Source organism: Mycotypha africana (genome assembly GCF_025528875.1).
Source record: "Mycotypha africana strain NRRL 2978 chromosome Unknown BDF20scaffold_9, whole genome shotgun sequence".
In the NCBI taxonomy this organism is placed as follows: domain Eukaryota; kingdom Fungi; phylum Mucoromycota; class Mucoromycetes; order Mucorales; family Mycotyphaceae; genus Mycotypha; species Mycotypha africana.
This window is the reverse complement of record NW_026515733.1, coordinates 697,055-717,762: the sequence shown is the minus strand read 5'-3', so window position 1 is coordinate 717,762 and position 20,708 is coordinate 697,055. Positions and strand designations below refer to the sequence as shown.

Here is a 20,708-nt window from a genome sequence, read left to right as displayed (position 1 = left end):
GGTTTTCCTTGCGGACTGCTGTAACTCTTCAACGTTCTTTCTATTCCACTATGTTTAAAACAGAAGTCTATAAGGTTAATAGCAGTAATTTCAGCTTTAGAAAGTCAACTACCACTGACTTTCCGGAACAAAATGCGACGTGCGTGCTCAATAACGAAAACGATCAGGCTGCGATTAACAAGGCGGTGGATTGGTTAAAAAAGAACGAAGCCATCGGTGTTCCAACAGAAACAGTGTATGGTCTTGCTGCTAATGCTCTCAATGAACAAGCAGTATCGAAAATTTTTGCAGCTAAAAATCGACCTCAAGACAACCCTTTAATTGTTCATGTGTCTTCCATTGAAATGTTAAAGTCTATTTTGCCCGACAGAAAAGTACCTGAAGTCTACTTGCCCATTATCCGTCAGCATTGGCCAGGGCCACTTACGATTATTGTACCTACATCGGATCTCATTCCCTCTTCAGTTACCTGTGGCCATCCTACAGTAGCTGTTCGGTTCCCAGCACATCCGGTCGCTCGCAGTTTGATAGAAGCTTGTGGATTTCCTTTAGCTGCACCTTCAGCCAACTCTTCCGGTAAACCGTCGCCTACATTGGCTAGCCACGTTTATCATGATCTTCAAGGGCGTATACCCATGATTATTGATGGAGGTCCATGTAACGTCGGCGTTGAGAGCACAGTGTTAGACGGCCTACGATCGCCACCTGCTATTTTACGACCAGGTGGATTGACTTACGAAACACTTAAACAATCCGATGGCATGGAGAATTTGCAAGTATACAGAAAGCATTTTGTGGATAAGGACTTGGAGATGGCACCCACGACACCTGGTATGAAATATCGACATTACTCACCAGAGGCAATGGTTATTTTGATCGACCGCAAAGCAGATAACGACACAACAGCAAATCGATCATTCGATGAAAAATTTGATCATGTTTGGAAAGAGCAATTAGACATCATTAAACAGACAGGCGTGGGCATATCGAAGATTGGTATGTTACGTACTACAAAAGACGGTGAGAGTGAAGTATGGGAAAGTATTGCGAAGGTGGATGATAATGTCGAATGTATCTCGCTACAAATGGGCCGTCGTGGTCATCCCGAAGAAGTTGCTCGTGGTATGTTTAAGGGCTTGCGCGATTTGGATGGCCGCTCAGTGGATCTCATTTTTGTTGAAGGGATTCCCGAAGACAAGGAAGGCATGGCTGTCATGAATAGATTAAGAAAGGCAGCGTCCAAGATAGTCGAGATTTAAGCCTTGATAACAACTCAGCATTTCACATAGACTTCATGTATATTACTTATATCATCCTTGTATTAATTAGTTTTGTGTTTATAGACCTTCTACTTCATCATATTGTGAGTCTTTATCTGTATTCATATTCTCTCCCTCCTCTCCTTTCTCTCATACGCTTGCTATATAAGAAGGCTCCATTGTTGATTTGGGTTCGATAAAAAAAAAAAAAACAAATGTACATATTCAATCAAGCGCCTCGCTCTTTTCATCGCCCTCTCCACTCTATGCCATAGTGAGTTCGACGTGTTTCAAAATTTGGTCCAACCTTTGAAAAAACAGCTAATAATTAGATATAGTTATCACGCGTTACTCTACTGTTAGTCCATTCGTCATTTCATAGCCATTACGTAATCGTAATTTATTCATACGTAAATTGTCAAAGCAGAGGTCAGCAAATGTGTAGAAGCTAAGTAAAATTTGTCTCAATTAATTGCCATGTGCAATAGCTTTTATTCTGATATTCTGCAACTGTTCTAGAAGACTGGGATTCAAATATCAGCACTTTTCCCCTGAAAAAATGAGGGTTCCATTCCCCATGATGCCTCGTTCAAAAATTGAAGGCGTTAGTTTGCATCTATACTTCTATGCTTCAAGCACTCATTATTTTTTATCGAGAAGCATGCGCCCCTCCTCTTATCAAAAATGTAAAAGTCTGTACCTATTTTTTCTTTTTTTTTTTTCTTTTTTTACTTATTGTAATACAAAAATAAATAAAAATAAGGTGATAACATTTTAACTCAAAAATATTGCCATGATGTTATCGTCAGGAGCTTGTGCCAAAGATATTTTGAACAATCATTCTCTTACATCGTGCAGGCAGATTGAAGTGTATCATGGCCCTAGTAACAGAGAGCACTTGTGCATTCCAACTTTCTTTCACTATAAAAATTGGCATGTTCAGCAATATGTTTGAAATAAACAGAGAAATAATGTTAGTTAAATAAGCTTCCCTGCAACAAAGAAATTCTGGCCTGACTCTTACCTGAAGGTACAAAACGGTTCTTGTAGTATTTTGTTGCATCATCCATTGCATTCTCAACAGCCGTGGTAGGACGACGTAGAGTAAGCCGCGTCGGTTGATTTGTGTCGTCATCGGTAGACGCCATGCGATCTACTTTGTTTTTCACCTCATCCACTTCTTTCTGCACATCAGCTGTATTGCTGATTAAGTTTATACGTGATTGATAAGTAAGGACTGTAACAAGCGTTATTCCAGCAAAAAGTGTTGAAAACCGAGGCATATTTTAATACTCTTTGCTTGTAGATTGATTGAGAAAAAACAGAGTTACGATTTTTGACGTAAAAGCATGCAAAAGTAGGCAGTTTACCCCCGCGGGAGTGAAAAGGCTTCAAATGTTCTAGTGGCTCAGTTTAACAGATCAAGAAGTCGTTCACTTTTGATTCGTTATATAAGCTCAGGTGATATACTTTACGAAACTGTATAATAAAGTTGAACACAGTCAACATCGTACCAAACTGAAGAATCATGCTCTGTTCATGGACCAACCTTTAGACTAAAATAGGTACAGGGTCTTCAAAAAGGCGCATCTATTTCGAAATGTCTTTCTCTGTCAATGGAAGCCATTCGTCTGCAATAATAAATGTTTTTGTTAGCGATAATGTTAAGCGTGGTTGTCTCATTTTGTATGATAGCAGTATCAACAAACGAAAGAACTCACTTTTTGCTCTTCCTCGTTAAATAACGGAACCATGAATTTTGCTCCCGCACTTTGTATTGGAAAATTTATTCTTAAGTTAGTTCACTGAGCAATTCCGGTGCATTCAAACTAAAAGCTTTTCCCGCCATATGTACAGGTTGCTGTAAGCAGCTAAGCATCCTACTCACCTGTTCTATCTATTGAACTGCAGTGATTCATTATCCAAGATGGTATGTATAGTAGACTTTAAACGCTAACGGTCGTCAGGTACAGCAGTAAGAAAGAAACTGATGCTAGTCGATCATAGGTATTCATGGCTGTGCAAGTGCACACAGTTTCCTACCATCATCTTCTGAGATACAATCACTTCCTTAGCCAGAGCAGCCATTTAACCAGAGAGTCGGGATTTTCAAGGGACAGCCAAGTGAGTCGGTAACATTTTAGCGGGATAGTATTCGCAGGTTTCTGTTGGTCCTCCATAGGACAAGAACAGTAAAGGCAATTTTTTTGCAGAAACAACACACGAATATTCAATCAGGCACATTTGTTTCTTTACTTTCGGTGTGCATAAACAGAACTTTCAATAGCATAGCATGTTGTTATTAGATGTGGTTGCCTTAATAGTCCGAATAGAGCCTTTTTACAAGTTAAATTAAATTGAGATGATGGCAAATTATAGTTTAGTCTCGTACCGTTTTCCGTGCGATCATGTTTTCTTATTTGATAGCAGCACGGGTTCCGTTTAATTTAGAAAAAGAAAATAAACTTTTACCGTGTGCCTTTTTATTGTTCTATTTAGGGACATTTGTCTACTATATACGGCAGAAGAATGATAGTAACATGTAGTCATCAAGCACTACTCAGGTAAATAGTAAACAAATCTAATATTTATGTAATCAAAGTCAGTGACAAGTGTTAGTAGAATGTTTACTTGTTGGCCATGCTTTCTGCTGGTAAACGGAGAATCAATCGATAAAAAAAGCACTTTGTTTTGTTTGAAAAGACTAACTTAAAAAAGTCAGTTGCATACAGAAAGAAAAAAGGGGCCAGAAAAATAAGCTTAAATCTCATGACATGTAATGAAAATGTCTACATACGATTTACATAGTTTCACAAATTTTTGAATTTTAGAATAAAGGTAAACAAATAAGCATTTTTTTTGAGAAAAAAAAATTAAGAAAAGGCGGCAAAAGTGATGTAGCTTTTGTTATATTGTTTTGGTTGTTGGGATTCATTTTCGTTATTTTCTTTTTCTTTTCTTTTTCATTCATAAAAGCCATTCTCTTTTTTTTTTTTTTTTTTTTTTTTCCTTTTTTAAAAACAAGGAATAATACAAAAAGACAACGTTTTCTTTGAAATAAAAGTCTTACTGCATCCTTGATTTCTGCAACCCTTTCTTTTTTCTTCATCCATTTCAACTTTTATACATTTCGACTCGAAAGTCATAAAGAACTGTATGTACCTTTGATTTAGTGTAATAGAATAGTATTCATAGCATAGTAATAGAGTGATCGTTGTCGTCTAAACATATTTTAAAGTGTAGTTCAATAAAGAAAATGATAGCAGCAACCGCACCACTACCGCCTCTCTCGAATCTTGTTCCTGACCTTAAACCCGCCGATTTCATCGAATCAAATTATTATTACAGAAAAGGACACGATTCACAGCAACAAGAAAGCGAACAGAACCATAAAAATCAACAGCATCCTAACACTGCAACGTCTGACCCAATCCAGTCAAGATGGTGCGATGCAAACAATTTCGAGATAGCCAATCGAGCGTTTTACGCGACAATCAACAAGTTCACTCGTCAGGCCTGTCCTGATCCTTCGAAACGTCGATCTTCTCCTTATTCATTCTTAGAAAATTGGCATATGCATAGTATCTATAGCAAATCACAACAAACACTCTTAGGTATCACACCAGTGAGACCTTCTGTCATTTTGTCAGGTGATGACTTTATGTTTACTCCTCCTTTCATTCAGCAATATGGAGAATTTGATACAATGGACCAAGAGGAGTATGATGATGTTGACGAAGAAGAAGAAGAAGAAGAAGAATACATGTTTGACGATGATGAATTTGACGACGACTACGACGACGACGATGACGACGATCATTATTGGACTACAACAACAAAAAACTTTTACACTCTCAGTCCTTGTTCTGAAACAATGCAGCCCAGTTATCCCATCGAGCATACGAATAGCTATGACGATAGTCGTCACAATAACATTACTTCTACCGCCACCGCTCTATCCCCATCCTTATTTGAAACACAAAACACAAAATACGAGGAGCTGATGCACATACCAGTACCAGACTATATTGAGTTGCAACACGAACTCGTCGAACTCAAAAACCAACAACAAAGTGCCCCTTTTAACGGCATGCTCTCAATAGAAATCCCAATACCTCAACAAACAGATCACCAGCAGCATGACACTGACGATGCGGTCTCTATTGATATTGATTCTTTATCCCCAGCCGCAGAAACACCAGAACTCTCACCCTCATCTCTACCTGAAGATCCAAATACATTAAGTCGAAGCAGTAGTATCAGCAGTCTTGAAACAGACTCTGGAAAGGATCCCCTTGAACGACAAATCGCGTTTGATTGTAATTCAAACTGCAGTGATCAACAACAACATCACAATATCTATTTATTACCCTCATCGTCATCATCATCTTCTATCATTAACCTAACAAACTTATACGATACCACTACCACTGCCACACTAACTCCAACAGCAGCACTGACGCAACAAACATCTCCAGCAAGCCCCGTGACCCGATCGCCTTTCTCTAGCCAAAAATTGTTTTTAGATGACACGTGTTCCCCAACGTCATATCAATCGTTTGCTGATATCATGAATCAGACGAATGGCGGTACGCACAATAAGGAAGTGACTATTCCATCCCCTATGCCCGAGACTATATCATCAGCGACCATGTCGTATGGCTCCATTACTAATTTCATCTCGAGTCCTACTTCAGCAGCAGCAGCAGCAGACGACGAAGACATTAGCGCATCTTCGGATAAAAGCAGTAGTGTTTCATCCGCCCCAGTGGAGGCACCCGCGACGGTACCATTTCGCTCATCAACTTATCCTTCTTTTTCTATGAAACACACTGATGAAGAATTAGGCAAAGTAACTCAAGAAGCTTGTGCAAGTAAGAAGAGAGAAAATGCTTCTCCTAGAAAGAATAAATCTCTATTTTCCTGTTTCCAGTATTTATACAAGAAGTTATCAGGCATTGTCAAAAGTGGCTTCAATAAGCTTTTCGCGTTTTCCCCATTATCATCTGAACGACAACCATTACTATAGGTTTTTCGTTTCTAACTCCTCCATTACCATGTATATCCTCTTTTATACTCCATTTCTATTGTACATCTGCATTATTCCTTCGCCTATGTTCATTGACCATATATCCCTTCAAATCAATTATTTAAAATAGAAAGAAAAAAATAAAAATAAAATAAAAACTGTTCTTCTTTCTCAACTGAACTGCCTCCAATGACGTTTATTCAATTATATTTTCTAACAAGAGTTTGAGATGATGATGCTTCCTTTCTCATAATAATAAAGGTCTTTAGTGCTAAGTTGCGGTTGGAGCAAATTCGTTCTCTTTTCGTGATGAAGCGATGTAATTAATAAACTAGGATTCTGCATCTTTTCCTCTATACGTGAATGACTTCTTTGTAAAGTGGATCAGTGAGATAATGGATGTTATCGACGCCAATACCTTTGTTGACAGATTTACTATCGATTGGAATAATTCGTCATGGTCAGCCCACCCTCAGTTTTTCTCAATTTTTAAAACATCATGTACTTACATATCTGCTGTACTCATCTTGAGTAAACCAATGGCCAGTGCATGTTCTTTGCCTTCGGCCATGATGGCAACAACAGTTCCAGCTGGTAAATCAGCATCCATACGAGCACCTTTTGATGTTAAACCAGGACACATGATATTGGCCCCAGACAAAACAAACTTGATAGCACCACGGTCTACTTGTAACTTGGGAAGAATATCAGGATCTATAGTAGATGAATGGTTAGTTATGCGATAGGTCGATGATCAGATGAGTCATTGAACCAAGAAGAGTTTACATTTATGTAATAATGCAAGAGTTGGAATGAAAGGTCCATCAAAATGTTGAAAGAAAAGAATTTCGCCGTTGACAGATAGAAAACTGATATGTTCATGGCTAATTGCATGAATTTTAACTGTTGTGAGCGATAAACCTCAACGCTATGTCGCCATGTACTCTCATAATCTGAATGTTACCCTTTAATTTGAACAATTGGTGTCTTTTTGGGCATCAATTCTTCTAATACAGATTCGATCTTTGGGTATTGCTCATTTAACTTTGTACGAACATTTCTTTGAACAGAAGATTTGAGTTGCGATTGACCAGCAATGTTATCCGAAAAACTGAACCTAAACAAATGGTTTGAAAAAAAAGTTGTTTATAAAACTGTGATAGCACAATAGCACGTAGCTTTTTAATGAAGAATTTACTTTTTGAACATTTTTTATAATGTTTTTTTAAAAAGATAATAGAAAGGGAAAGGGGATCAAAAGGCGCTTTGTTTTTTTATTTTTTTTTTTTTTTTTTTTTTCTTGTTTTCGGCGTGAGTCAATATGAAAAAGTTGAAACCCAATGACAGGCGGAACTTCTTTAGGAACTGCTTCAAATTCAAGAGTAAATTTAGGATTGTAGGCATAGTTTTTTAGGATTGTATCTTTTCTGACTAAAATACTCATGTTAAATGTTCGACTTACTCCAACTCAAACAAGGTAAATATACTGTGTTTAGCACAGAATAATCTATCTTGCTTGAGTATTGTAGAAAATTCAAGCAGCAGCTAATTAAAACTGCAGAAACGTGCAAAATAAGAGGTTTTGCAAATGAATTCACCTAAACGCGTAAGCATCTCTAAGCCGCCTGGTTCAGGGAACCGACAGCACCTATACAAAAAAGTCTTAAAATGAATCAAAACCAAAAATACAGTAGTTCAATGGAAAGTATTAAAACAACAACGGCGGTTGTAATACCTCTTAGCGAAGGAATAAGTAGAGATCATTATAAGCATCAGTAAACATATAGCAAGCTCTAGCCTCTGTGAAATGAATAAAAGAATTATACTTGCATACTTGATACTTTGATTTTGTATTGCTAGGTATTTCTGCAGAGAAAATGGATATGAATTGTTTATTAAGACCGGAAAGTGAAATGCAGTGAAGAATAGGATATAATACAAGCTATGCGGTTTTAAAGGGAGGTTATGCTGCTATTTATGGAACTGCTTTTTTAAGTTGGGAGAAGTTTGAGGCGCTGGCCAAGAGATCGCTTGTGAAGGTATATATTTTTCGGAATACCATTGTTGGTTTGCTATTTTCTTTTGGTTATCTTTGAAGCTACTGCTCGACACATTTCTCAGATTGCGTTGTCCTAATGTTGTTGTAGGAGGATGATTGTGCTCTTCCTGTTCGATTTCATACAAGGCTTTCTCGATAGCATCGTCCAAGCTTTTATGATTGAGCTTCTTCAACTCTTCGATTTCTTTTCTGAGCTGTATTAAATCATTCTCATGGTGTTGCTCCATTTCACGAAGCTGCTTCTCCTGCTCAAGCTTCAATCTATTCATTTCCACTGTATACTGTTCCTTGAGTTGCTTATGAAGTTCTTTTTCGCGCTGTAAACAATCATCTTTCTCGCTAATCTTTCGCTGATATTCTTCGAGCTGTTTAGCAGTATTTTCTTCATTTGCCTATCATATTTGCAGGTGAGTCAGGTTATTGCAAACGATGAAGTCAAGTTTTTTTTTTCTTTTTTTACCTTAATGATGCATTGTAACTCGTTTATTTGTGTGGTGTATCTCGATACCATATCGTTGATATCAACTGTCGACAATGCATTATCACTATGATCCAAGTTTAAGCTCTATTTATATGCAATTTCGTTGTTTACTTTTTACTTGATCTTTTACTTATTTGGTACTGTTTTTTCTGATGGATCACTATTTTACCTCTATCTTTTTCGTGATTAACTCCAACTTATCATCTTCCTTTTTATGCATTGTCGAATTACTGACAGCTATTTCAGCATCTTCGTTCATGCTTCTAGTCTTTAACTGGCTTGAGGTCATAGAGAGTCTCCTTATGTTTGCAATCTCCTCATTCTGATTCTTGATGACTTCTTCGCTGTGTGCAGTCTAAATCGAAAGCATGTCGTCCATCAGTTTTTCGGAGCAAAGCGCATGTCAAGTGTGCATTATGTTATGTAAACCCTACCTTTTCTTTGAGCTTTTTTAAATATTCTTCCAAGGCTACCAAGGGGCACTTTTCTTGTTGTACCTTCTTATTGTTCTGGTTAGATGTTATGGTTGCAGCAGTAGTACAAGACTTGCGGTTGCTGCTGTTTGTTGGTGACACTCTACGAAATTTCTGCCTTTTTAACGTGGTGGAACAAGACGTAGGCAATAGAACACTTCTGCATGATGTTGCTCTTCTACTGTTAAAATTCTGGGTATGTTGAACCATTCTTGAACATGTCTTTGCAAAGAAAATGGAAGGAGGTGATGGTGGTGGTGACGCTGGTTGTTGTTGTTGTTTTTGTTGTTTTTGTTGTTGGGTTTTTTTGCTTTTAGGATGAGGATATTTCAATTTAGAAGTCGTGACCGTGGGCCTGACCATCATGACTGGCTGCTGATGATAAGGAACCACTGGTATCAAATGCGATTTCATATAGCGATTTCGGTCTATCAAATCGTGCTGATGCTTTTCCACTACCAACATGATGATGTATCAAAATAATACTTTTCAAGAAAGAAAGAAAAAAAAAGTAAACATAAAACTGAAGAAGGATTAAGAAGGAAACAGATTGCTAAGAGAACTAAAGAATTTAGAGCTTATTCTTAAGGATTTTGTTATGTTCTCTGGATTGTTTTTACTACTTTTGCTTTATTTGTTAATGAGCGTGTAGATCTCCAATACCTAAAAACAGAAATCCAAAAAAAAACTTCAACGAGTATAGGCTATTGTTCTTTGGTAGATAATTTTCCTTTTAACAGTTCCCTTGAATGACTGAAACCTTTTGTTCATGTCGTCACTTACCTTTCTTTTTGAAACTCATGACATCAGAATATCCAACAGCAAAATATGCAAAAAAAAAAAAAAAAAAAAAAAAAAGTTTATGATATTCAAAAATGACATGAAACTATCTAAACGACTAGTTTTATTTATGGCAATTTTCAACCATATGGATAGCATTTAAGTGCCCAAGAGCAGCAGACCGTTTAAACCATGTAAAGGAGTCTTCGACTTTTTCATTGTGAACACCTATGCCTTCTTTAATGTACGTCCCAACTGCATAATTCGCCTTTGCGATTGTCCAACGTTCAGCCTGTTGAGATGCTGCTGCTTTCCTAGCCCACAGGTAGGCATTTCGATCTGATTGCTGAAGCACCTTTTGCGAACCAGTCAAATACCAGCATGACAAAGCTAATGCAGCATCCGCACTTCCAAGCTGAGCAGCTTGCGTATACCAATAAATAGATAAAACATCATTGACTTCTACCACCGGAAACGTATTGTCGCTGCTGCCCAACTCATATAACTCACCTAATTTCAGTTGACTTGGTAAATAGCCCATCTTTGCAGTCATCTCCAATAGTTCAAGAGCATACGGTACATCTGTGACAGCATTCATTTTATTAAACTCCTTATTAGGCAGTTGTGACAGAGCAAACACATAAAGTACTTCTGGATGCTCTTGGATTGACTTTTTTGCTACGTATGCTGAGCGTTGTAACCACACAAAGGCTTCTTTTATGTCGACCGGTTGCGCGCAGAACCCTCTGAGATAGATAATGGCTAACTTGTACATACTGGAGATATGTGTTCTTGAGGCAGCCTTACGGTAAAAATTAACTGCATGTCGATAACTTTTCTTGGTACCCAAGCCTAATTCATAGCATACTCCGGCGCGGTAGATGGCCTCTAAGTGACTCTGCTTAGAAGCTAACAGATAGAGTGTAAATGCCTTCTCTGTTGAAATCGGAACGCCTAATGCTCCTGTGCCGTAACAATTGGCGAGTAAGAACTGGGCTTCACTTTCATAGTCGCCATGTCGATTGTTGGAAGCGAGCCTTTTGAGAGCTTTTTGTGCTTCGTAAGTGAACATTTTATAGAAAACGTTATCGTCCTTTTCCAAAAGATCTTGTAGAAGAGTGTAGTGGTCAGAAGGAACGTTTCTGGCGAGCCATTCAGAAATGGATAGGTCGATATGACGAACGGCGTCTTTCTCTTCGTCGAGGCTGTTGATTTTCGTACATTCTGCATCTATCATCTCGCTGAATAGTAGCAATTGTTTCTGTGGAGAAAGGCTAGTGATTGCTTTCTTTATCAGCATGACATCGTCAAGTATAGGCGGTAGCGTTGTTGTGCTATTGTTGCCTCTATAAAAGTGTTTTGGCTGAGACAGATTATCCAGACTGGCTTTTGTTGACTTGAGAAGCTCAGTCGATCTAGACTTCAGCAGTCGACAAAGTTCTTGAAATTTACTGTTGATTGATGGTATGATAGTGCTCGTTAACACTGTGTTCGTTATATTGGCTGCGTTAGTATACGAGCTATCAGATTCTATTAATGACTCTGCATGTTGCGGTGCCAAATCATTGTATTTTGTAACAGACGGTTGCTGGTTACACATTAAATTATTGAAATGGCTAGATGCGGACGCTGTGTCCATCTCCAATTTATTGTGCTCTCCATTGTCATTTTTGAAAGACATTACTAAGTTATACTTCGACAGTGATAATAATGACTTTGTATGTATTTCTGTGAAAAGACGAAAGAAATCAACGAGTACATTGAAGCAGTTTTTCCATCCCACTGGCAGTCTAACAAACAAACTAAAGGAAATTTTTTCGTAGTTTATTTAGCTGAAGCATACAAATCTGTTTGTAAAATTAAAAGAAAAAACTTCCTTATAGAGTACTTCCCACGCTTTGAAGTTTTGAGGTACTGAATCAGAATAAGCAATTGATTGATAAGCACAAATTGTTGTTCTTATTTAGCGGAATCCTTTCAGCTCAAATAGTCACTGTATGTGTAAGGCTTCATCATTAGAATAGTAGTTGCTGAAGCTGTAGAAGGCAATGTCTCGAAAGGTTACTAAGTAGAATTTGCACTCCTAAGTTGAACCTTTTGGAACTCATTTACTGATTACTTCAACTTGTTTGGACTGGAGACACTACAGAAAATGATAACAAGATATTACAGAAACTGACCTTTTGTTGGGTAATGCGAACCTTATATTCTATTTGACAATAAACATTCGGTAAGCACAATTCTTTGGACTTCATCTAAACGTCACTAGCATTTCCTCTTATGGAATGGTAATACAATACATTTGATAACGAAAATGTAACATGTGATGGTTTCCGATGATTTTATGATTTACCCCACATTTGCTGTTATGCAAACAGTTTCTCATTGGCTCCAAATAAGGGTGCTTTTTCTCAAAGCTCTGAATAATCAAGGTTAATTGGCGCCGTTACGTGCTGTTGTGATATGCATTTGTGTGAGTGTGTGTGTTTGTGCGCGTGTGTTTGTGTTTAGCCTTTTACAAGGCATGATGATAAGTTAGGCGATCAGGTAAAAAAAAAAAAAAAAAAAAAAAAAAAAATAAAAGGAGGAATCGTGTATGCGGGATATTCGGGAAGCACATGAAAATTACACTCTATACATAAATTCTTTTTAAAATAAAGGTCTTCCTTTTCGTTTTCATCCCTGATCCACCTTTTCTTTCATTTTGTCTTTCTTCGACTTTTTGATATCATCATTGCATTTTCCTTATAGAAACAGAGAGGAACTACAACCAAGACATTCAATAACCATGAGTAAAAACGCTGAAAATAAACAGAAAACGCCTTTAGTTACCCATTTGGTTGCCGGTGGTGCTGCTGGCTTTATGGAGGCATGTACTTGCCATCCTCTCGACACAATCAAAGTCAGAATGCAGCTAGCCAAGAACACAGCTAGGAGCGCAACTGTAAGTTGCTATTAGTAAAGAAGGTTTTGGTGAAGGATAAGAATATTTCGGCTCTATGTACAGTATAACCGAGCAAATGCTTATGATTTATTAGGGTAAACCCTTGGGCTTTCTCGGGGTAGGTGCAAAGATTATTCGTCATGAGTCATTCTGGGCTTTATACAAAGGTCTAGGCGCTGTCGTATCTGGTATTGTTCCCAAGATGGCTATCAGATTCAGCTCGTTTGAATTGTATAAGCAATGGATGGCTGACAACACTGGAAAAGTGAGCACTACTGCTGTATTTTTAGGTAACTAGTAGTTTATTACAATTTGGGGGTGACATACGCAAGAGCAATGACTAATAAAGGAAACCCTGACTATTAGCCGGTCTCGCTGCTGGTACTACAGAAGCTGTTTTAGTGGTATCTCCTATGGACCTTATCAAAATCCGTCTACAGGTATTGCTTTAGATTCGAATCTAGTTACAGGTATATAATATCAGCCGTTAATTATCTTTGCTTATTGTGGCAGGCTCAAAGGCACTCCATGGCTGATCCTTTGGATATACCTAAATATCGTAATGCTCCTCACGCTGCTTATACTATCGTCCGTGAAGAAGGTGTTCGAGCCTTATACAAGGGTGTTACACTCACTGCTTTGAGACAAGGTAACAAATAGGGTTGGTACAAGAAGAGGGTTGAAAAGATACTGACATTGTATGGCCTTATTTGATAGCTACCAACCAAGCCGCTAATTTCACTGCTTACCAAGAATTCAAAAAGATGGCAAAGAGATACCAAAATTTGGAAGAGCTACCTTCTTATCAACATTTAATTCTCGGCGGTGTTTCCGGCGCTATGGGTAAGCCATATTTTATACTGTACCAGATGGCCTTCTTTAACAAAGTATGCATCATTCCATAATTAGGCCCTCTTTCAAATGCACCCATCGACACTATCAAGACCCGTATTCAAAAGTCCAATGCTACGGGATCTGGATGGGAAAGATTCAAAACAGTAACCTCAGAAATCATGACGAAAGAAGGGCCCCGAGCATTTTATAAGGGTTTGACACCGAGATTGTTAAGAGTAGCACCAGGTCAAGCCGTTACATTCATGGTTTATGAAAAAGTGAAATCTTGGCTTGATGTTTTTCATGAAAAGATGAAGGAAGGAGATGTCACAGTACCGCTTTCTTCAACTACTATAAAGAAATAAGCTACCCCTGATCCACGACAGTTGTATAAATACTCTCTACAATGCATACTATAAGAGGTGGATACCATTTTATAGACAACGTATCCCTCTCTGTCCCTCTTCCGCGTGTACATTTTCCAATTCTTATATTGTGTTTCTTTATGGCCCTTATACACGTATGATATGTGGTAACCATAATAAAAGGAATTTGAACAGTATAGCAGTAATGCCACTTTTTTGTTTAAAAGGTTTTTTTAATTTCGAGCTAGTAGAAATTGCCTAACAAATAACTTGCAATAAATTTTGTTCTTGCTATTTAGACTTTTGTTAATTTAACGAGTATTCAAACCCTAAACCACCTAATTCACAACCTATGTCCTGTAACTCTACAAGCTGCTTATGTGAGTTCTCAGCCATTGAAAAGCATACCAAGGGTTTTAATCATATTGTAGTGAAGTATGTTCTGTCCTCTTGCCGCCGTCTACGTTTGCTTCACCACTCTTTGAAGTGAAACTGATTGATTTCATGCATACTAAGAATATTCTCTTTCTGTCCTAAGTATCCTGGTTATTTAAAGCTCAGTGCTTTTTTCTGGTGATTAGATTTCAATAATTATTGAACTACACTTAACACCTCCTACAACATCGCACTTTGATCAACGTTTAACAACGTCTAGTATTGTCTTTGTACACTCTAAGCAAACTAACTAAGGGAAAGTTCATCAGTTTTAAACGCAAGTTGTTGAGCTTTTTATAGAGATGGTATCAAAATCACTCCTGAAGCGGTTCAAGAGCCTTGATGCTCATGCTAAAACGTTGGATGACTTTCGAGTTCGTACAGCAACGGGTGGCACTGGTAAAAGAAAACTACATATTACTTTGTTGAAGACATGAAACTGTTGTTTTCACCAATATTTCAACTTTCCATTTTTTTTCACAGTTACAATGATCAGCTTTGTCATTATTATTGTTCTATCTTTATTTGAATTATTTAGATATCTGACACCGACTATGCATTCAGAGATTATGGTAGATGGAGGAAAACAGGTATAGGCGCAACAGACAACACAGAGGCAGAAATTTTCTTTAGGGTTCTTAAAGACATTTACTCTCAGGAAAAACTTCCTATCTCTTTTGATATAACTTTCCCTCACCTTCCCTGTTACAGTAAGTTCAACAAAACAGATATCGTTTTGAAGCTGATGCTGATTATTATGTCATTTCAGTGCTCAGTTTGGATATCATGGATGAAAGTGGTGAGCAAATTAGTGAATATGAACATGATGTATATAAAGAGAGACTTGATTCCAGTGGAAAGCCAATCTTGAAGGAAAAATCAGAAGGTAGAAATTCACATCAAGGTAATATACAGACGATATGATTGGGATTGCTAAACGAGAAACATCCATTACTAGATTTAAGTAATAATGCTGCTCAATTGGCTATGGAAAATGGTGAGAATCAACCAGAAGATTATTGTGGACCTTGTTACGGAGCAAATGTGGCAGGCGAGACAGATCCTTGTTGTAACACTTGTGCTGATGTTCAACGTGCGTACGCTGATATGGGATGGAGTGCCAATCCTGATAATTTTGAACAAGTAAGTCAATAGACATACTAGATGAGTAATACTTTGGAAACATTTGTAACAAGTTATTCAACAGTGTGTTAAAGAGAACTGGAAAGAAAAAACGAATGCACAATCGCGTGAAGGCTGTCGAATGCACGGTACATTATCCGTGAATAAAATTCGTGGAAACTTTCACTTTTCATCCGGCCGAGCTTTCAACCAAGGAGGAACCCATATCCATGACATGTCTTCATTTTTGCATAATCAATTTAATCAGAATTTTATGCACGAGATACATCATTTGCAATTTGGCACACACGAATACCAAGCTCACTTACAGAAGCGTACAAAACTGAAAAGTATAATCAACCCGTTAGATAAGACGAAATGGGGAAATATGGATGGTAAGTCAATAAAGAAAAAAGTTCAAAGATACTAACTATAGAAGCTGAAACGTACGTGATACTTTTTGTTGTTAACTGTATTAGCTGCTATGATGTACCAATACTTTCTGAAAATCGTTGCCTCCGAATTTGATTTCCTGACTGGAAAACAGGTTCGAACGTTCCAATATTCCGTTAGTAAGCAGGATCAAGTCGTGACCCCTAGGGGTGGCCTTCCTGGAGTTTTCTTCATGTTGGACCATTCCCCAATGCGTGTTCTCTACTCAGAAACACGACCAACGCTTGGAAGCCTCTTAACCAGCCTGTGTGCAATTGTAGGTGGTGTCTTCAGCGTTGCTCAAATTGTCGACAACATCCTTTATACAGCTGAGAAGATATCCAAACAAAGAAAAACGATGTAAATAATAAAATACCTCACTGCCTTAGACATTCCAATCAACCCGATCTACGAATAGCTCTATCTTTCAATGTTGTTGCATTTAACATAGCAGTTTTGTCAGGCAATGCTACTCATGCCGGTAAGATGCGTAGTGCCTACTTATTACTTGGCGCTCTTTCTCATACAATTAAAAACAATGCTCCGACTTCTTTTTAACCTTTTATGAAATAGTACCTTATAAGTAACCGTTTTTTACTCAGTTAATACTGATGAATGGCCAGCCTCATTATACATGGATGATCCAAAACTTTTGCTATCTACAACTCCTAAACCGTTGGTATAGATAGTCTAATTTTTTCTTCGTAAGCAAATAGGACACACAACACGCAAGCACAGTAAAACATTAAAAAGGTGATGTAAGTTATATAAATGACAAGGCAGTCATATTACAGTCAGTATATATCTTCGCCGCTCCTACACTTCTTTTTCGTATACGCTGTAAAAGTTTCGCAGTGAGGGACAAATTCAGGCACAACCAATCACAATCAAGTGAAAAATTTGGCTGAACTTTGCTATAAATTTTATAAGGCCGTCATCCTTCTGAAAGAGTTTTATATGAATTCTACGAGTAAGAGAGTGATGATTTTACATCAACGTCTCCTAAATGAAAGCAACTTTTCTGTGCTAAGTTACCATTCGCAAAGTTCGCGTTTCCACTGCGCTATATATATAATTTGCAATTATGCCTACTTAAGAATGGACCATTACACAGTATTTTCAAGCTGTTAAAGACTTGTAATTGTAATACTTCTGTGTAGCTTCTCGAAAGCCATTGATGTTTATTGTGAGGGCAACAGATAATTCAAAGTGCGGCGTCACTTTTTTTTCCAGCTTTTTTTAATTTTTTTCTCTTTTAAAAACGTTTCTTTTCCTTTCTTAATTTCATCTTTGAACCTTGATACCCTTCCCATTAAAATAAGACAGAAACGACGTTTACTTCTGTTTATTTCATATATAACCACTTGTATTTGGAATTTTTCTCTTTTCATATCAGCTTTTCGTGTCCATCACATAAAAAACTTTATTTTATATTGGGATAGCCCCGTTCTTCCTAACAGAGATAAATATGACCAGTATCTTGTCCGATCGACAGAAAGATGAACTGTAAGTTGACAATCGCAAGTACTTTTTCCTTTCTGTTCAAACATGCTTTTCTAAACAAATATTTACAAAATGTTGGTATTTCCGCATTAGACATAAAGCAATCTTAGACTACTTATGCACGAGTGGATTTACAGAATCCTTTAAAACTTTAAAATCTGAAACACATAATGAGGATTTCATTTCTGACCCAAAGCAAAAATATTCAGGACTGTTAGAAAAGAAGTGGACTTCTGTTATACGTCTACAAAAGAAGGTGAATAACCGGTTCAATAGTTGGTCGCTTTTATGTAAATGAAATTTTTAATATTTTATGTGTAATAGATAATGGAATTGGAAACAAAATCAGCTCAAATGCAAGAAGAAATCAATAATGCACCTATCAGAAAACAAACAAGTTCGGTCGATTGGATACCTCGTCCTCCCGAAAAGCAAAGCATGACAGGTCATCGAAGTCCAATTACTTGTGTTATCTTTCATCCAGTTTATCAAATCTTAGCTTCTTCTTCAGAAGATACAACAATTAAAATATGGGATTATGAAACAGGTGAATTTGAACGAACCCTAAAAGGCCATACCAAGTCGGTGCAAGATATTGCATTTGACCCGAAAGGAAATTATCTTGGTAAGGGCATGGAAGGAGCATAGGTGCATTTGCTTATGGTTATGTATTAAATATCCACCATTTCATTAGTCTCATGTTCTGCCGACTTGACAATCAAAGTATGGGACGTTAATAATGATTATAAGTGTGTCAAGACACTCTTTGGCCACGATCATAGTGTATCTTCTGTAAACTACTTACCTTCTGGAGATACGATCATTTCATGCTCACGTGACAAAACCATCAAACTATGGGATGCAGCATCAGGGTAGAACATATTTGTAAACAATTGTGGTACATATGAATGTTGTATCTAAAAACCGATGTTTTATTATGTTGATAGTTACTGTATCAAGACATTGGCTGGACACTTAGATTGGGTAAGAGCAGTCTCACCTAGTGAAGATGGTAGATTTTTAGTTACAGCTTCGAACGATCAGGTACGATGGACACTTTTACAGAAAAATAGTTAAAGCCAGCAGCAACTTAACACTCGATTGTATTAAGACGGCTCGTATATGGGATGTGCAATCAGCTGAAACAAAGATGGAATTTAGAGGACACGAGCATGTTGTTGAATGTGCTATTTTCATGCCAATCAACTCTTATCCTTTCATTCAAGAACTCATTGGTGAAGAGGTAAATAATAGAACTTTAAGCGTGGTTACTCGATATGAAAATGGGTGCAATTATACTTATCAGTCATTGCTATGGTACAGACTAACAACAAGTCTGCAAAAGATGCTGTCGCCGGTCAATATATCATGACAGGGTCAAGAGATAAAACGATCAAGTTATGGAATTCAAACGGACAATTATTACATACAATGGTAAATGATAGAGAACAAGCCAAAGTGAATCTGGAATGTTAACGATAATCTGTCGTCAATCCGTAACTGTTAGGTTGGACATGACAATTGGATTAGAGGACTAGTAGTTCATCCAAATGGAAAATATTTATTAAGTGCTTCTGACGATAAAACAATGAAAATTTGGGACTTAAAGACAGGTCGTTGTACCAAAACACTAGAAGCACATTCACATTTTGTGACATGCATAGCGTAAGTATTCCGTGCAGTAAATAAAATCTAATATATCCAGTATGCTCACATGTTACAACTTCCTTCAATGATTGTAGCTACTGCCAAACAAGTCCCATTGTTGCTACAGGCAGTGTAGACCAAACAATCAAACTATGGCAATGTCGATAAATACCTCTTTATATTACATCACTTTTTCTTACCAAATACCAAGAAGCTTTTCGATCTTCCCCACCCCCTTCTATATCTCTAATTGTTTATCAACTCTGTATCAGAATGTCTAATATTTTCTCTTTCTCCAAAAGATCTAACAAAATATAAAATCAACAAAAAGTCAAGAAAAGAATTTGTATACTGTGTTTAGACCGTCTTAATTTTCGCCTCCGTTGGGAAAACAATATATGTCTTATAAATTGCTGCTGCTGCTTTGATAGCTATTTGTGCATTTTTGTCAACAAGTCTCATCATGAAGTCACTAACTTCAGCCTTTGGCTTTGAAACTGTGTCCGTTTCTCTACCTCTTCAGAGTGCCAAACCCTTTCCGTTGTGTTTGGATTGATAAACCGATTTTACCGTGATTCCTTTAGCAGCGGTAGCTTTTCTAACTGATTCCATGCTCGAGTTATGCAAATCAAAAGAAAAAAAAAAAAAAACTACGCTATTTGCTCTATTGCATATTTTCGATACTTCGACAGTTATTTAGGAGGATCTTAAAATTTCTTACCATTCATCAGGGTTGTAAAAACAGCGACAGAAGAGTTATTTTTTCATCTTATCGCGCTATTAATCTATTCAACATCTTCAGAAGCAGTACCTTCTTTGGTTTTCACATCAAGATTTTCTTCGATATACAGCTCTTCGTTCATCTTATCGTCAACTTCCATCACGGTTTCAGTATTATGTATGGCAGTATTTGCTTTGATCATAGTCGTTATGCTTACATTGACATCCTTTGTAGGTTCGTCTTTTCATCTATTTGAAAAATTTGGTTATATTTTATAATATTATCCATCATTTATACTTAAAGGCATTAGTAACAGCTAAGAGGTAAAAGCTATAGTTACTGTATTTCCGCCGTCAATTGGTCACTTTTATGAAATTCAGTTGATCACTTCAAGTTGGGATCAAATAGGTTCTTTATTCAAGCACTTATCAAATAAGTTTACAGAATGTTGAATACAATTTTTAAGATGCTGACGAGGAACTTCTTCACAAGATTCAGTTATTCTACTAATAATCAGAGTTTATGTGTCTTTCAATGCATGACTTTTAACCTTTGCCTTAACAAGAGCATTGTCCATAACAATACGATGCCCTTGCATATCTGGAAATGTGCCCATAATATCCA

General features: G+C 37.3%; 9 protein-coding genes across 9 annotated transcripts; 5 read left to right on the top strand and 4 right to left on the bottom strand.

Annotated features, from left to right (window-relative positions):
- Positions 1–50: 50 nt before the first annotated feature.
- Positions 51–1,259, top strand: BDF20DRAFT_824910 (DHBP synthase RibB-like alpha/beta domain-containing protein; the record flags this gene model as incomplete). The annotated part of the gene is made up of 2 exons (XM_053077931.1): positions 51–938; positions 993–1,259. The coding sequence occupies 2 exons, from the start codon at positions 51–53 to the stop codon at positions 1,257–1,259; spliced, it is 1,155 nt and encodes a 384-aa protein (XP_052933481.1).
- A 787-nt stretch (positions 1,260–2,046) lies between these two features.
- On the bottom strand, positions 2,047–2,715 carry BDF20DRAFT_694886 (uncharacterized protein). The gene is made up of 2 exons (XM_053076055.1): positions 2,284–2,715; positions 2,047–2,180 (listed from the first exon to the last, which is right to left on the bottom strand). Exons 1-2 carry the CDS (start codon positions 2,540–2,542, stop codon positions 2,065–2,067), a joined length of 375 nt encoding a protein of 124 aa, XP_052933480.1. The 5' UTR covers positions 2,543–2,715; the 3' UTR covers positions 2,047–2,064.
- Positions 2,716–4,933: 2,218 nt separating this feature from the next.
- On the top strand, positions 4,934–6,426 carry BDF20DRAFT_885965 (uncharacterized protein). Its single transcript, XM_053081961.1, has one exon. It carries the CDS (start codon positions 4,966–4,968, stop codon positions 6,286–6,288), a length of 1,323 nt encoding a protein of 440 aa, XP_052933479.1. The 5' UTR covers positions 4,934–4,965; the 3' UTR covers positions 6,289–6,426.
- A 23-nt stretch (positions 6,427–6,449) lies between these two features.
- Positions 6,450–7,542, bottom strand: BDF20DRAFT_885958 (PUA domain-containing protein). Its single transcript, XM_053081960.1, has 5 exons — positions 7,487–7,542; positions 7,253–7,405; positions 7,075–7,172; positions 6,798–7,002; positions 6,450–6,723 (listed from the first exon to the last, which is right to left on the bottom strand). Exons 1-5 carry the CDS (start codon positions 7,495–7,497, stop codon positions 6,642–6,644), a joined length of 549 nt encoding a protein of 182 aa, XP_052933478.1. The 5' UTR covers positions 7,498–7,542; the 3' UTR covers positions 6,450–6,641.
- A 717-nt stretch (positions 7,543–8,259) lies between these two features.
- BDF20DRAFT_915488 (uncharacterized protein) lies at positions 8,260–9,766 on the bottom strand (the record flags this gene model as incomplete). Its single annotated transcript, XM_053084325.1, has 4 exons — positions 8,260–8,739; positions 8,808–8,912; positions 8,998–9,183; positions 9,263–9,766. 4 exons carry the CDS (start codon positions 9,764–9,766, stop codon positions 8,260–8,262), a joined length of 1,275 nt encoding a protein of 424 aa, XP_052933477.1.
- Positions 9,767–10,205: 439 nt separating this feature from the next.
- Positions 10,206–11,318, bottom strand: BDF20DRAFT_825150 (uncharacterized protein; the record flags this gene model as incomplete). Its single annotated transcript, XM_053077951.1, has 1 exon — positions 10,206–11,318. One exon carries the CDS (start codon positions 11,316–11,318, stop codon positions 10,206–10,208), a length of 1,113 nt encoding a protein of 370 aa, XP_052933476.1.
- A 1,400-nt stretch (positions 11,319–12,718) lies between these two features.
- On the top strand, positions 12,719–14,468 carry BDF20DRAFT_885946 (mitochondrial carrier domain-containing protein). The gene is made up of 6 exons (XM_053081959.1): positions 12,719–13,025; positions 13,120–13,315; positions 13,392–13,465; positions 13,539–13,674; positions 13,743–13,868; positions 13,935–14,468. The coding sequence occupies exons 1-6, from the start codon at positions 12,870–12,872 to the stop codon at positions 14,222–14,224; spliced, it is 978 nt and encodes a 325-aa protein (XP_052933475.1). The 5' UTR covers positions 12,719–12,869; the 3' UTR covers positions 14,225–14,468.
- A 493-nt stretch (positions 14,469–14,961) lies between these two features.
- BDF20DRAFT_825202 (endoplasmic reticulum vesicle transporter-domain-containing protein) lies at positions 14,962–16,577 on the top strand (the record flags this gene model as incomplete). Its single annotated transcript, XM_053077954.1, has 7 exons — positions 14,962–15,058; positions 15,143–15,249; positions 15,318–15,369; positions 15,429–15,563; positions 15,618–15,802; positions 15,867–16,176; positions 16,261–16,577. 7 exons carry the CDS (start codon positions 14,962–14,964, stop codon positions 16,575–16,577), a joined length of 1,203 nt encoding a protein of 400 aa, XP_052933474.1.
- Positions 16,578–17,426: 849 nt separating this feature from the next.
- On the top strand, positions 17,427–19,823 carry BDF20DRAFT_885927 (putative platelet-activating factor acetylhydrolase ib alpha subunit). The gene is made up of 9 exons (XM_053081958.1): positions 17,427–17,719; positions 17,810–17,972; positions 18,041–18,341; positions 18,411–18,588; positions 18,664–18,760; positions 18,828–18,959; positions 19,040–19,150; positions 19,224–19,381; positions 19,459–19,823. Exons 1-9 carry the CDS (start codon positions 17,682–17,684, stop codon positions 19,529–19,531), a joined length of 1,251 nt encoding a protein of 416 aa, XP_052933473.1. The 5' UTR covers positions 17,427–17,681; the 3' UTR covers positions 19,532–19,823.
- The last annotated feature ends 885 nt before the right edge of the window (positions 19,824–20,708 follow it).